This window comes from Camarhynchus parvulus, chromosome 5 (genome assembly GCF_901933205.1).
Source record: "Camarhynchus parvulus chromosome 5, STF_HiC, whole genome shotgun sequence".
Taxonomy (NCBI): Eukaryota; Metazoa; Chordata; class Aves; order Passeriformes; family Thraupidae; genus Camarhynchus; species Camarhynchus parvulus.
In genome coordinates, this window is record NC_044575.1 from 25216115 (window position 1) to 25231557 (window position 15443).

A 15443-nucleotide genomic window follows, 5' to 3' on the forward strand; every position below is an offset into this window, starting at 1 on the left:
TAACTACACAATTTTAGCTTCACCACTTAGGATTTAGGAGACCATCTGACAAGATCCTGGTTCTCTCACATGCACACATCAGACTGTGGTCAAACAGCTCCTTCTCAATCTCTTCTGTTGGAATTGTTTCTCTTTATTAAAATTGCTAGGAAACATTTTGTGGCCAAACAGGGCTTTGGTGAGGATGTTAACTCTGATTTAATACTAACTTTTCAAGACCAAGACATTTGTCTGTTTCATTTGTGGCCTGACCTTTATTTCAAGTTCAGGTAAATACTGGAGCAAACATCTAAAAGTGAATCCCTAATGGAATAAAAGGTGTTAGAATAAAATCATCCTTTATTTCAATTTTACATTTTTTCCATCTTTGTCTTTTTACCTCATATTATTTTTTTCCTCACCTTAACTTAGTAAAGATGCAGACCTTTACTCCTGAAAATATCAGATTTAATGCTGAACAATGCTGTCTGCCTCTATCATTCTCCTGAGTTTGCCTGCCCCAGCCAGGCAGATTAGTGAGGGAGATGGCACTGGGAAAAGACCCAGTTCCTTCCAAGGGGTAATCTGCTTTTGCTTGCCAGAAGTGCACTTGGCAATCACTAAGTGCTGCAGTCTTGTAAGAGAAGTAAAGTAGCACCAATCCTTAATGTGGGAAAAGCAGCTCATGACATCAGGGGTTCCTTCTGAATTTTCTGTCATCGTACCCACCTCTTGCTGAAGGATCCTAGAAAATACAGATCTCAGACCTCAGATGGGAGAGGGAAAGAAGACTTGCCTTCCAGAGCTGTTTCTCTCTGCCATCCTGGTCACACACTTAGTCTGAACTCAAAGGCTTCCTTGACACATTCAGGCTTCCCTCCCAATCCTATTAGTAAATTCAGAGCCATCTATTTGAGGGGTCTAAGGACATGAAGAGATTAACATCTGTTTCCTTCTCCTTCTGACTGTGTGTGTCAGAAATGCAGGAAGATGGGAATGCAATATTCGAGACAGGCTAAAAATAGGGAAGGAGTCAAAGGGAGAAAAAGAAGCAGGTAAGTGGAGAGAGAGAAAAGAAAGAATAACCATAACTATGAAGAAATGGAAAAAACAGTGGAGCACAATGAGAATTGAAAAAAAGACAGAGTAAGCAAACTGCTTACTCATAAAATACAAAAGTTATGGCCTGCTTGCTCCTTACAGTTCCTCTAACACATGCTTGTGGACTCAAGGACTATTTCACGTTTATCAAAAGATAAATAATGTTTCCTGGCCAAAAGCCAGTGACCCATGTGTAGAGTTGTGAAGTCCTACTGCCCACTCTCCTCACTGATGCCCAAACTTTGACTGAATTCCAAGTCCTGATCTCATCTAATGCATCTCTTTGGAGAACATGCTGCTCTAATATATAGCAACCTAGAGTATCTCTAAGCGGAAGGGACCCATAAGGACCATTGAGTCCAAATCCCTGCTCCTTGCAGGACTACCTAACGTTGGGTTTTCTGACAAAGAGCATCCTCCAGACACTCCTTCCACACTAACAGGCCTGGTGCTGTGGGGAGCCATGTTACAGGATCATCTGATCCTTGACCCAGACAACATTTTTAGCTGACCAAACACTACTTTGCAAAACTTTTTCACCTTGTCACCACCAGGGAAGCCTCAGTGTGGATTTTTGTTCCTCCCTCTAAGCAATGTATTCCCCCTCTCAACTGCACAGGCAGTTCTCCGAATCCAGATGTTTGCAGGACCCATCCTGGATATGTAGGTTTTCTGCAGGCTACTTCTTTTGTAGTTTTGTCAAAACAAGAACAGACTTCTTTGGAGGTAGAAGAGAAATTCTCTCAAAGGAAGTGGTCTTCAGAGGAACAACTACAAAATTCCTTTAGTTTTCCATCAGTGGGATACAAGAAATTTTTAATATAGCTCATTTTTATGTGAGGTGAATTGTATGTGGAAACAGAAAAAAACCCTTAACTTAGCTAAATTTAATAATAACTTGATAAAAATTCCATAAAAATTTTTAAAATTCAGCCAATTCAGATAGCATTCTCTCAGTTTTATTTGGTGGTGGTGGTATTAAGTTGTTTTGGTTTTGTTTCATTTGTTTGGGCTTTTTGTTTGTTTGGGTTTTTTTTTTTTCCATTTTTCACCTAAGGAGTTAGAAAGAAAGGATGAGGATTTTCAAAGGAAATCAAAATCCAAAGTAGTTGCATAGAGGAAGGCACCATCATCCCTATTAAATGAGAAATCTGTTGATCAGGTCTGCTTCTGCGTAGTCTTAATCTTCTCCCAATATTATTGAGATCTCTATGCCTCAAGCTGCCTTGGAACCATATCTGTTCTCAAGCAGAAACCGTGACGTCAAAAAGGGATTGATTTTCAGTGAGATAATTGTAACCCTCTTGGACATCAGAGAGTGTACAGGTACAAGTCTCAAGGTACAAGGTCTTTCAGATGGCTGTGCCTTTTGATTCAGTTAAAATGATCCTGAAGTTGAGCCTGAACAAAATCCCCCACACTTCCAAATTAAATTTAGCTTTACCTTTTTAACTTATAACTTCCAAAGATAGCAATGCACTTACTTTGTTAAGTCTCTTTTGTATTGTCTGGCCTTGTTTCAGTCTGGAGAAGTAGTGGTAATAGAGTGACACATAAGTCATGATGGATCTCTCATCTGGATAGGGCACTGCCACATCCTCAGCATCAAGCAGTTTGCTGATTCCAAACTCTTTCTCAGCAACATCAAAGGCATTGTTCAGGTTTTTAATGGGCTGCTCCTGCCGCAGTGAGCTATAGTGGATAAGATCAGGCCTGGGCAAGGAGAAAAAGAGGACATGGAGATGAAGGAAGATTTATGTTTGTAGTAAGTTCTTTCAGATCATAAACCATAAACTGTTTATGAGACTAAGTTAATAGTCACGTAACTGTTAATGTCGTGTGACATTAACGCTGGAATTACTTTGACCCTGAACTTCATTCAAGAGAATTGTCCCTTGCCCACACAGCAGCAAGAAAATTGTTTTTTATGAAATTGAATTACCACTCCCAGCAAATGTTTGCCCTTATTTCTTCTCTTCCCTAATGGGTGAAAACCAAAGCCCACTAGAGAGACAGTTGTGAGAAGGGAGGTGACTCCCAGCTGGGGAAGTTCCACAATCCCACCATGGAATCCCCTATAAGATATAGCAGAAGTGTTGAGGACAAAGAAATGTTCAAGATTACCACCGGTTGTTTCTCTCTCCTGCTTTTGGCTATTTCCTTTACTCTTTTTCAAAGGGACAGAGAAGGGAGGAAAAAAGAGACTGAGAGGTTGCTTACTCTATTACAATTGAACAGGAAGATACACATGCTCCAAAGTTCATATAATAAAATCACTGCCTGAAGAAAAATTTTAGAAAAAGAGCAAAGGGAACATGACCGAGGGGCTAAGACCAAATGGGCAGTACTGTTCAGATACATGATATTCACCTGGAAATTCAATATTATACCCAACTAAAGGAGCTTCCAAACAGGAGCTTTTGGTCCTTCCTTCCAAGGTGAGAGAGAATTTAAGAAAAAAGAGTCTTCAGTGAGAAAGGGCAGAGAATATCTGACAGTTTCTTGACAAAAACTTGTAATTCAGACCCTGGAACAACTTGTATCAGAGCTAGAAACAGCAGTGAGCAACTCTGCCTGAACTGATCCATCAAATCTTACCTGTGAGCATGTATGAGTGCATTGAAGGCCAGCCCATCGCTCCAACTTTTGGAGAAGTCCTTCACACTCACATTGGAATAGCTGGCAGTTTTATGCTGACACCACAGCAATAAGGCTTCATTGGCAAATAGAACATCAGCTCTACCTCCAAATTCTTCCTGTGAAGAGAACAGGGAAAAGAAAAATCGGTGTCAACAATATATGAAAATATTATCAGTGAGTTTACACTTATACTCCCAAAGGTCACTTCATATTACTTTCGTTCAATTCACAGATCCCTTCAAAGTCATGACTTACAGATTGTATCTGTCATAGAGGTAGAAAAATTTAACATTAAAATAGATGTTTTCGATTTAAAAAAAAAGTGAACTGAATGAATGCAGAAACTATAACGTGAAATGTAGGTGCTGAAATTTTTTAAATGTTTTTCTTCTGTAAGGTCTGTAGAAATCAGGCAGAAAGGAAAATTCAGTTTATTTTCATCCTTAGCTGTGAAATAGAACTCAGAAACAAAATATGATGTATTCAGGTCCAATGTTAGAATTGATTGACTTTGATTTCTTAATACCTTTATAGAACCTTGTTTTTCATGTTCTTAGAGCACACGTTAAATAATTTCAAAAAGCGTGTGCTTCTTTAGAGCAGCATCATGGGACTCAAATCTAGAGAGAATTATTGACAGAGAAATTCAACATGAAGTCAAAAGCTGGTAAAAAATTTGTAGAAGAGGGTGAAGAACATGAATGTTCTTTCTATCTCCAAGCCACTGTTTTCTCCCTTTGGAGAAAAAAACCCCACAACTGCACAAGGAAAAAGACAAAGATACAGTTTTACCTTATCAAGTTTGATAGATGAAATCTGAAATCGAAGTATGATGATCCAAATAAGGCCCAGGATTAAGGTTCTGTCACCATCTACGATATTCTCAGGACCAATCACTTTTACTTGTACCTGCTAATAAACCAGTACCTGTTCAGCATAAGAGTGCCTGTGACCAGCTCTCAGGGCAACAAACTGTTACTGGAGAGGGCGTTCAGGCCCTTTTCTTAAGCAAAGAGGTTTAATGTTTACATGAGTCCACAGACCTGTAAGCTCCTCTATCAGCTCATGATGAATTTCAGCAAAAGCCTGGCAAAGGGATAGTGGTCTCAAAATTTTTAAATTCCAATATATGTTTTTTGAAAACTGGTGGTTAGGGAGAGGAAAAAAAAGCACATTTTTTTCCTCCAAAGGAGAGGAATATTAGCTGTTTCTAAAACACATTACTCAAATAACAAAGAAATTAAAATTTGATTTTTTTTCTTTTTAATAAAATCCCTAGTCTGTCTTCAGAGGATATGTTCTTGTATACTAGAGGGGGAAACCACAATGAACATGAGGCTATAATTAATTAATAACATACCTAAACTGTTGTGATCTCTAATATCGATATTAACTTACCTTGGATTTCAGAAATGTGATGGCTTTGCTATTGTTCTCTAGAAAATGCACTCTCATCTTTCCTTGGCTTGGTTTGGGCAAAGCTTCTCCAGAGAGCAACTCCAGGAGTTTCATGAGAGAGATGCCATCCTTCAAATCTGTGTAAATATCTTCTATCTCAATCTTTACCTGTAAAGACCAGCCAGGCAATACAGACTTCAGCTTAACATTTGGCACAGAGAACCCTCTACTTCTAAAATGAAACAAATAACACCTTCTTGATGTTCCAGTGAGTCTTCTCTATGACAATGCATATATCCACAGAGTGGTGAGTCTTAATTCAGAAAAAACAGATTTGCAGGAGGATTTAAATTAATTATGAAAGTAGTCTGAAGTTAAAAGAACCCCAACAACCAAACAAAAATGCAAACTCACAGTGGAGTAAAAAAGAAAAAAGCAGGAGATTTTGAAAAATAAAAAAAATTGAGCATTTTCAAAATCAAATCTTTTGGAAATGCTGACATTTTTTATTCCAATTCAAGTGAATCTTTTCTTTTATCCAAATCGTTTTATTCTGAGCTGTGAATTTCATTTAAAAGTTGAGCTGATAATTCCATTCAATGACTCATCTTATACTCCATAGTCTCAACAAAGTTTGTCACGTCCTGCTTGGACCTGCACTACCACACAAAGTCTCCATATTTTTAGCCAGAGTCTCACACTAAGTGAAAGGTTAGGATCATTTACAAAAATGTGCTTTATTGCTGCCTGTAATGAGGTCACCCAGCACTTTGGTGATACAACATGACACAGTCTGTACTCTGACCTAACAAGAACTGGCCTTGGGTGTTTCCTTTTGGCCTTATGCCACTTGCCATCTAGAAGTGACATTAAAACCATATCTAAGAATAAACCACACCTAAGAATAAATTACTGTGATTTTGCAATTACAGTAAAAATCTTTTTAATCAAAAAAAGAGTGAGAAAAAGAAAGAAGAAAGAGATAAAGAAAAAGAAAGAGAGAGAGAGAAAGAGGAGAGGAGAGGGAAGGGGAAAGGAAAGGAAAGGAAAGGAAAGGAAAGGAAAGGAAAGGAAAGGAAAGGAAAGGAAAGGAAAGGAAAGGAAAGGAAAGGAAAGGAAAGGAAAGGAAAAGGAAAGGAAAGGAAAGGAAAGGAAAAGGAAAGGAAAGGAAAGGAAAGGAAAGGAAAGGAAAGGAAAGGAAAGGAAAGGAAAGGAAAGGAAAGGAAAGGAAAGGAAAGGAAAGGAAAGGAAAGGAAAGGAAAGGAAAGGAAAGGAAAGGAAAGGAAAGGAAAGGAAAGGAAAGGAAGCCATTATCTTTTTTAAATGTGCATGTTAAGGGGAATATTTACATGCTAAGGGGGGAAAGGACAGACAACAGGCATGCACCTTCTAATTTCTGATCAGTTACTAATTAGCTTAAGAGATCTTTTCTCCAGAGAAAGGGAAAAACACTGGAAGTGTAAAAAAGAGAGTGTTTAAATCTCTGCTGCGTATGGCACAAGGATTTACAACTTGCTGCACTGATTATCTTCATAAAAAAACCTCCCTGTTTAGTTGCCAACTTTATTCCTTTTTGCATATTTAATAAAACTTAAAATTCTGCCTATGATATACTACAATAAAAAAAAGTTAAAGTTGTTATATTCTGTGACACTTCCATGATGAAGAATAGTTCAATTTGAATTTGTAAAAAGACAAGCTTCATATATCTGCTTTATGTCTCACCCAGCTGTTGTTTTAATAGCTTTGTTGCCTCATTCTTCTCATAAAGATACCAGTCACAGATAGCTTAACAAATTCAATCCAATAGAATCCTTAGTGCTAGACTTGAAGTAGTCAACAGTATAATTGAGAACACTGCAGCGTCCTGTAGCATGATCCAATCACCTCAAAGTTTGCCTTGGAAAGCTGGGACTAAGCTGCCAGGAAGACCAGATAAGCTCTGCACCGTCTCTACCATATATGGCTTGGAAAGCTCTCACAGGCTTTGCTCCCCAGACATTTATGATACGTGAACAAGTACATTGCAGGAACTTCAGACTGGCATTTTTATCTCTGGACTTGAAGGCATTTTTAAAATGAGAAAGTATATGTCTACGGCTAAACAGAACTAATTCCCTACACCATAAAAACCTAACTTTCTGCAGGTGGCAAAACAAGCATGTGCTTTGCATTTGTTTGCTCCCATTATGAAAAATAAATTTGAAAGTTTGTTGTGCTCTGCAGCTGCCTTTGTACGAATCACAAATTTAAAACATTACACTGAAAAAACACATCTGGTACTGAAACACGGTGATGAGCTACAGTGGACCCAGTGGCCTGGTCCTGCTTGGTGTCCCCAACATCCATCTTCATTACTATCTACTACAGACTCCAGAAAACGGAATTGCTTTGGATGACATCATTCCTTTCTGTGCCACAGCTACATCATTCATGCCTGAAACTTTATCTGCAGTAAGTCTGGAGACTGGAATATGCTGGTGTTACCTTGCACACTCGTATCGACTGCACACTGTCTCTGAAGATTTTTTTGAACTCTGAGAGCTACAGAAAACAAACTGGTCTGTACTTGCATGGCAGTATGTCTGAAATTCCCAAAATTAGGGCTACTTTTTCAGATTCTTTGAGCAGCAACTTGATCTGAACTGATCAGACAAAACACAAAGTCAGAATCTTTGGCCAGGCAATTAAGAATTGAGCATTGCTTGGGGAAACCCTGACATCTGCAGATAATTTATTTACAGAAAAAAGAAGCAAATAAGGATTTTTCTCTGAGAGGATCACCAATATACAATGGACATCATAATACGATGGGGTTATACAGTCTACAAAATGAACCTTGACTTCAGAGAAGACTGGTACCATGGACAAAGAAGACAGATGAGAGGTAAAAGATAGAGGATGGAGCACTCTGGTTAGTCAAATCCTTCCTTGCTTGCATGTGACAACATTCAGGAAAAAATACATTAAAAATAATGTTAAAAAGGATACAGTGGGTAAAATAAAATAACACAAAACCCAGAAAAAAATCTTCAAATTGAAGGAGCTACCTACATTATTCCTGGAGAAGACGTTGTTCATCCAGTTGGTGAAGGTTTTCTTTTGCATGGACATACGCTGCTCCTGCAGCTTTTTGATATGATCTTTTTCATATTCGGTGCCCATGGTCACCTAGGAAGCCAGAAACCTCAGTAGGCTGCTGAATGCTGAAGAGATCTGCCAGGCCACCTACAAAAACCAGTCACATGCCCAGCGTATATGGGAAACCCAGCACCAACAGGTACAAGACTCAATACCACACCCAGTGTAGTACCTTCATTTCCTTTTGCTTGCACTTTGCACTTCAATTTCACCAACTTTATTTTTAACTTACTTGATCTCGCCCTTCAAAAATATATCTCTAGCTTCAGGATGAAAATGTGTCATGTATCTATGCAGCTTTATTTTCTTGCTCTCAGCCTCTACTCAGTCTCCTTGATCCCATGAGGACCGCTTCTACCTGAAAGCCATCAATAACTTCCTTGGGTGTGCTGAAAGCACCTCACAGAGACCTGATCTTAGACACTGCCAGAAGGAGGAATCTGCAAATCACCTCCAAAAAGAAAAAGTGTGTTTTGCTCTCTGAGGACTGCTTGAGATTCTGTTCTTGTCTTTCATATCACAGTATTTCCAACAGAAATCAAAGAGCTGCTTAGAAAGGAAATGGAACCAGCGTGTTTTTTTCCTCTCATGGGTCCAGTTTTTCCACAACTGCCACAGTAAGGATGGTGACACTAGTTCATAATCACATGAAAAAGGTCCTAGCCTGGGTGTCAGGAAACATTATTCCTCTTCTTTACTCTTGTCTACCTCATCCATATCAGTAAAAAGTCAGGCTTGTAATTCCTCACAGCACCCAAGATGAATATTCAGAAAAATTAAAAAGGAGAAGTCTTGCCTTTAGTGTCTGTGAGACAATAAACTGGATTTCAGCTCAGCTGAATATCTCTTTTGAAGACACTTGGCTTACATTGTAAATTGTAACAGCAGCGGCCTTGCTGTTGGGAAGGCAAGAGGATTATTTAAAAAAAATTAAAAAAGAAAAATCACTGTATGATTCATGGCTACAGACACTTTTAGTGACCACTACTGCTATAATGATAAGTATTACCTGGATATCAGCCTGTTTGGGAAACCAAGAAACCTGTTATAGTGATGGGAGAGGAGAGAGGTGTCTACTGCTGTCAACCCACTGCAAAGAGAGAAAAGAATGAAAAATTAAAACATCTGAGAACCTGTGAGAGTGTGGAGCAGTGTGACATACTTCCCAAAATTCCATGTTTGTTTTGCAAGGGCAAAGTTCTGAACAGTTATGGGCTTTGTACCCACTTAATTCATAAAACATAAAATACTGAGAAAGAAAACTTTATCTGTCCTAGCATGAGAAGACAGCAACAGGGAACCAGCACCAGCAGCCACTGTAAATGGGAAAGTCCTTACCTGATAGCTTTCCATGCTCTGATTAGTATTAAAGAAAATTGCCATTTTACAATATTAAGAGATATGGAAAGTGCAGAAGCAATGATTTGTTACTGCATTTTTGTTATTTCTTTTTGGGGCAGATATTTCTTAACCCTCAGAGCCTGATTTCCTCAGAACAGGGACAGCGTTGAAGCCTGGTGGTTCAGCAACCACACAGGGAAGGGTCCTCACTGTAGATGAAAGCCTAATGAAAGGAAGAATTGAGCAAAATCTGAAATAGAATTATGGAGAACATTCTCTCAACATTTTCTTATTTTGTGGGCTAGTTCAGCACTGCCTGCTTTCTCCATTTGAAGAGCAGATATTCAAAGAATTGCCTTTCCCTGCTGAAGAGGTGACATTAGCTCACTCCCATGTGATAACCCGTATCTGAGTAACCCATAATGCCATTTCTGAGTTTGCCAAATGCTTCTCAGAACATCTGCGGACTTCTTATTTTTAAGGATTCCTATCCAAACACTGCAGTCACCCTGAATAACGATAGAACTGGTTTCATTTAAGTACAAAGGAAGATTATTTGTTGAGTACTGCCTCACATAACAGCTTATCTGTTTCATCAAGTTAGAAATGCTCCCTGCATGGGTAGATGGTTACCTAAAGGACACATCCATAATAGATTATCTGCATTTGCAGGATGCATAAACAGGGCTAGGAGCCAAAACTAGTCATAGTGGTACATTACAAGAAAAGAAAAGATCAAAGAACATGAGAAAAATGGACTTACCCAGTTTTGGAGGAAGTCCTTTCTGACATTCAGCAGCTGGTTTTCCTGAAGAATGACTTCCACAGGATCCACTCCTACATTCACCTCACTGCTTTAATGCAGAGTGACCTTTGCTTTCAGGAACAGAGACCAAGTATTTATGATCTACCTATGAACCTCTCATCTGGTCTGAAAGAAATTAACCCATCAGGACACAATGAATAAACACTGTCACCGGCCTTGTCCAATTCTTACACTCAAAAATAATATATGAAAGTCACCAAAATTGCTGTAAACCTGTTGAAAAGTCATACATAGCTCTGAGGCTCTGGTAAAGAGCATCTTACACAATTGAACTGGAGGTTCTGCCCTTCTAAAGAAATTCTTACCTGGAAAATTGAACCTGACAATGGACTCAGGAAATGAAAGCACAGCAGAGAGTACAAAGATCACAGCGATAGCCAAGTGGTTAAACTAGGACACAGCAAATGAGAAGGTGAAACTGTGAAGTGTTAGGAATTTGCTCAGCACTGCTTTGAGGACACTTGTGCACAGATACCTGCTGCTGGCACGGCAAATGGAGTCAGTCTGGCAGTGCCAGCTGATTTCAAAGTTTACTATTCATGGACTTCTCATTAATAACAAAAGGGAAAATAATTCTGGTGACTTATATAGATAGCAGTGAGTCCTTTCTGGCCTTTACAAGGTGACACGTGCACAGGACACATTTACCTGGCATCATTGCCAGGAGTCAGAAAGTTTCTGCTGGGAACCAGTACTAGAAAATGGGCAGGCGTCTGAAATCAGAGGCTGTAAGGAAAGATATCAAGCTCAGAGCTGAGATAAGGGAATAGCAGTGTTTTCCCTTTTAGCAAGTGTAGTTGATCTAGCCTCCAAAAAGGACAGGAGGAAACATAAAAATAAATTAGGAACCCACCCAAACTCAGGATAGTTAAAACTTTATCAGCAGATTCTATGTCTTCATGTGCACAGTAGAGAAATATCATATATAATGTCACATAAAACTACCAAAAATAAGTAAGTTGAAGATTTATATTACAGGTATTTCCCAAAATATTCCCTCAAAATTCCTGGACTCATGTCCTGGACTAGCCAACTAATACTGTAAGCTGTTGGTTTAAATCTGGCACAGGTTGGTTAGGTTTTGTGTGTTGAGAAAATGTCCTTGATCTTTTCAAATAGAAGGCAGAGGACCAGTGGGTGAACTGGTCCTGGATGTAGGTATTTATCCTTATTGCAAGTTAATTATTACCTATATAGTAAAATGTGCAAATCACTCTCTTTGCTTTTTATGATGTACAAGGCAATCAAAGATATGGGATAAAATTTCACTAACTCCTGAATATCTATCTAAAGTTCAAAGTTAAATGGTGGACACTTATGTGACAGTGATAAATAAAGCCATTTCCTCAGTTATTTATATCCTAACAAAGTAAGAGGAAGGGCACAACAGTATTTGTGTACAGTTTCCTGGAGGGATCAGGAAAAAAATCACCCATCTAGGATAATTATGGGCCCTCTCCTGCTGCCTTTGCAGAGAAGGAAAGCCTTTCCACTGACCTCAGGAAGAAGGGCCCAAAGAGTACCCTTCCTTGCCTTGTTTCCAGCCTGAAGTGGTTTTCCACGATGGCAGATGTGTTTCTTTGTTTCCTAACAGGAAGGATCCTGATGCCAGATCCCCCTCTACAAAATAGCCACCAGTAAGATGTGTTAGGATTTCTTACCACCCTTTCTAATCTGCCCAAATCTTGTTCTGTTTAAGAGGAAAACAGAAACTATGGAGACCAAACAGACCTCATGCACAAGCAGCCTGTCCCCAAAACTCCACAGTTCCCAGCCCATTCCCCACTGCTCCTCCCCTCCTGGCAACACCATATAAATAAAAGAAGGACATGACACTTTCTATTTGAATTCTTTTTCTTAAATGTCATCATTGTCCTCCTCTCATAACATGCATGTGAATTTCCAGCCCCTCGCTAAGATGGGAAGAAATGTTTAATTCCCTTGCCATAAAAAGCACAAAAGTGGCAGTCACAGGGATGCAGATGCTGAGTTTGCTGCTACCACTCCCACCCCTGATCAAGTGAGGGCTGATCACCCATGAGCTTCCCCAGGGCAGCACAGGCTGAGCTCTCCAGGCAGCAGTACGGGCTTCCCCTCCTCATTGCCTTTGCCCACGGGGATGGAGCAGTCTGCCAGAGAGGAATACACACACTCCTAGCTGGTGCAGGCGCCTTCCTGGGCCACAGCATCCCCAGCGAGGCCATTTGTAGGGGCAGTCCTGTAACTCAGTGAGCCCCTCATTGTACCAATGCGCCCCCGCTCTGTGCTGCCTTTGGGCAAAGCCAGCTCCGAGTTCAGAGCCGTGTGACCAGACGCATGCCTGCCCTTTGGGTGGGGCCGGCTCTATTCACAGGGCTCAGGCGGAAGGTTTGGCACAATCCACCACCCTCCCTTGCACGAGCTGTGCATACACACCTTTCTGAAGGTACAGGAAAATCCTGTCTGATCCCTGCTAAGGTGAGGGTTCCCCAAATCTCAAAAAAAATAAGCATGTTAAATGTAAACACGTGCATGACAGCTTAGCCCTTTATCCCCCGCTGTGTTTTCAGCCATGTTACTTCCATAAGCAAGAGTCCCAAAACATCCGGACATTGACTCCAGGAGTATCAAGGCAGCCCCCTCCTGGGGCTACAGTCTTGTAGCTCACAGTGTGCCAAGCAAGCAGAGAAATTATCCTGCTGCCTGGGGCCAGCAATCTGGGTCCCACAGGTGGCCCTTTCCCTCAGCCACCCTTCCCAGCGCCAGCAAATAGCTGATTTTCAATTTCATCAGCATAGTGTGGACACAAGTGAACTGAACCATGATCCCAGAATGTTTCCTGACCACATCTAAGCACATTCCTAACCATGCATTACACGTAATCTTAGACCTCACTGCGGCACAGAGGAGCTATACTTTGGATATTGGGAACACTGGGGAGGAGCAGAAGAAGCTGTTCACTCATTTGGGGATGGAATACTAGAGCTGAAGAAAAGTTGGGAGGAGTTAGTCAAAAGTAGCTGAGGAGAGGCATGGCAACCTCCAGCTCCGTCTGCAGAGATTCCCTGCTTTCACAGGCCTCTCAGCTGAACTTCAGTCCCAAAATAGCCACGTATTTCTCTCAGCTTCTTTCCCCAAAGGTCTTCAGCACATCACTTCAAGCATCCCCCTTGCCCTGCCCCCTACATACCAGCCACCCCGGGGTGCCACCCACCTGCAGGCAGCAGGGTCCACAGTGGATGGAGCTTCTCTTAAAGCTGGGCTCTGCCTGGGAGGATCTAGCCCAGCATCCCAAGATGCTGGGTTGTTATAAACCTCAGCCTCCTCGTGCTCTAGTCTAAACTAGAAGTTGCTTTTCTCTTTGAATAGTTGGCTAGCAGTGACATGACATCAACAGGGAGCAGAATTCAAGCAGAACAGTTGAATTACATCATCCAAAGGAACTGGAGCCCCTCGCTGCATTTGAAAAAGAGGACAGCTTAAAGCAAAATCAGATGGATTTATTTTTCCTGGCATGAAGAAGTTCAGTCATCTTTTTGAAACAGAAAATATATGTTTGCTTGTTTAGTCATGAGTTAAAGACATTTTCTCCTTGGAGCTGTTTATATTATCTTGAAATTTCCCTTCTGTTTCTGAACCTCAAATAGTTAACATAAGAGCTTCAAAGGCTTTTTGAGATGAACACATGGGACAAAGGACTCTCAGTCTCTTTCCATTTCATACAAACATAGATAAAAAGGTTTCAAGTGACAAAATAGTTTTAATATTTTTAACATGAAACTGAAACTGGGCCTTAGAAATCACCATGTTGGCAATGCCAGATCTAACTAGCATATTTTTATAATTTAAATGAGATATTTCCATTTTTTTCACTGCTACTAATGAAGACTGTTGCATGAGAGTGAAACTTTTTATTCACAGCTGTGTTTTAGGGGGTTGTTTGTATATTGGACTGATAAAGCACTTAGCTCCATTTGTTGATGAAAGAAAACTGTGGGATTCACATATGGAAGTGGCTCCCAGCACCCTTAGTGCCAGAGCACTGCACCTACCCCCAGGGACAGTGCACAGCATGGAGTGCTCTCAGGTTTTGGTCCCCCACTGCCCTGACCAGCAGATTACTGACTGCAAACCAGCCCAGCCATCCCAGCTTCCTTGTGAAGGTGTCCAGTCATGTGGAATGGTTGAAGGTCATTGGCAAAAACATTGTATAAATTGCTGCAAAACTTACAAACTGGTAGCATGGACACCTGTCTACTTTTCCTATTATCCAAATACAAATTGTGGATTAGAGAGAACAACTGCTGAAGTGTGCTGTAAATATTTCAAAGTCTGAAATACCTTCTATGCAGAGCATATAAAACAACATTAAAATAAAACCCCAAAGAGCAACCCCTCCCACCTCCAAACACAACTAAAACCCCCTCTTGTTCAGATTATTTTTTACTTTTATAAGGAGTAGTTCCAGCAAGCTGCTGCAGTTCAAGCTCTAGGGAGCCTCCAGGAACCCACACGCTGTTTGCAGGTGAAACATTTGCTTTCATGTGACACATGGCACCAACGTTGCTACACAGGAACTCCACAGCAGCTGAAATCTGACCACAGTAGGAGTCATGGCTAAACTCTAGCATCTTGATGGCACAGATATATCTCTGGAAATGCCTTAAGTAAGATGTGTGCATAGAGGAGAAAGAAGGGGCTGGAGGATTAATTTCAGCACAATGTTATAGTGAATGTTCTATTGATGCCATTGGTTATTCTCAAGTAGTAGGCAGCATGCTGTGGAAGATGCCTTTGGATTTTTTGGGACAAACACATCAAAGTGCTTTTTGCTAAGCTGTTATTCAATCTACTCTTACTTTTCAAGGTTAGTACCCCCACTGAAGTTAAAATACCACCTCTCAGATCAAGTTTCAAACTTTCAATCCACACAGGAAGTTTTAGATTTATGTTCCACACTTGGACTTTGCAGTACTTCCACATTTAGACATTAGGAAGTTCCAAATTACATTCTGCTATAACATGCTAATTACAGAGA

General features: G+C 40.4%; 1 protein-coding gene across 1 annotated transcript in view; it reads right to left on the reverse strand.

The window, feature by feature from the left end:
- The window catches only part of SPTBN5 (spectrin beta, non-erythrocytic 5), a 90481-nt gene extending 82198 nt beyond the window's left edge, over positions 1 to 8283 (reverse strand). Inside the window, exons 1-5 of the mRNA XM_030950438.1 lie at positions 8173 to 8283; positions 5119 to 5286; positions 4513 to 4632; positions 3679 to 3836; positions 2565 to 2793 (exon numbers count right to left, since the gene is read on the reverse strand). Of these exons, the coding sequence (XP_030806298.1) occupies positions 2565 to 2793; positions 3679 to 3836; positions 4513 to 4632; positions 5119 to 5286; positions 8173 to 8283 (786 nt within the window). The remainder of the gene's footprint in view (positions 1 to 2564; positions 2794 to 3678; positions 3837 to 4512; positions 4633 to 5118; positions 5287 to 8172) is intronic.
- Positions 8284 to 15443: the final 7160 nt, after the last annotated feature.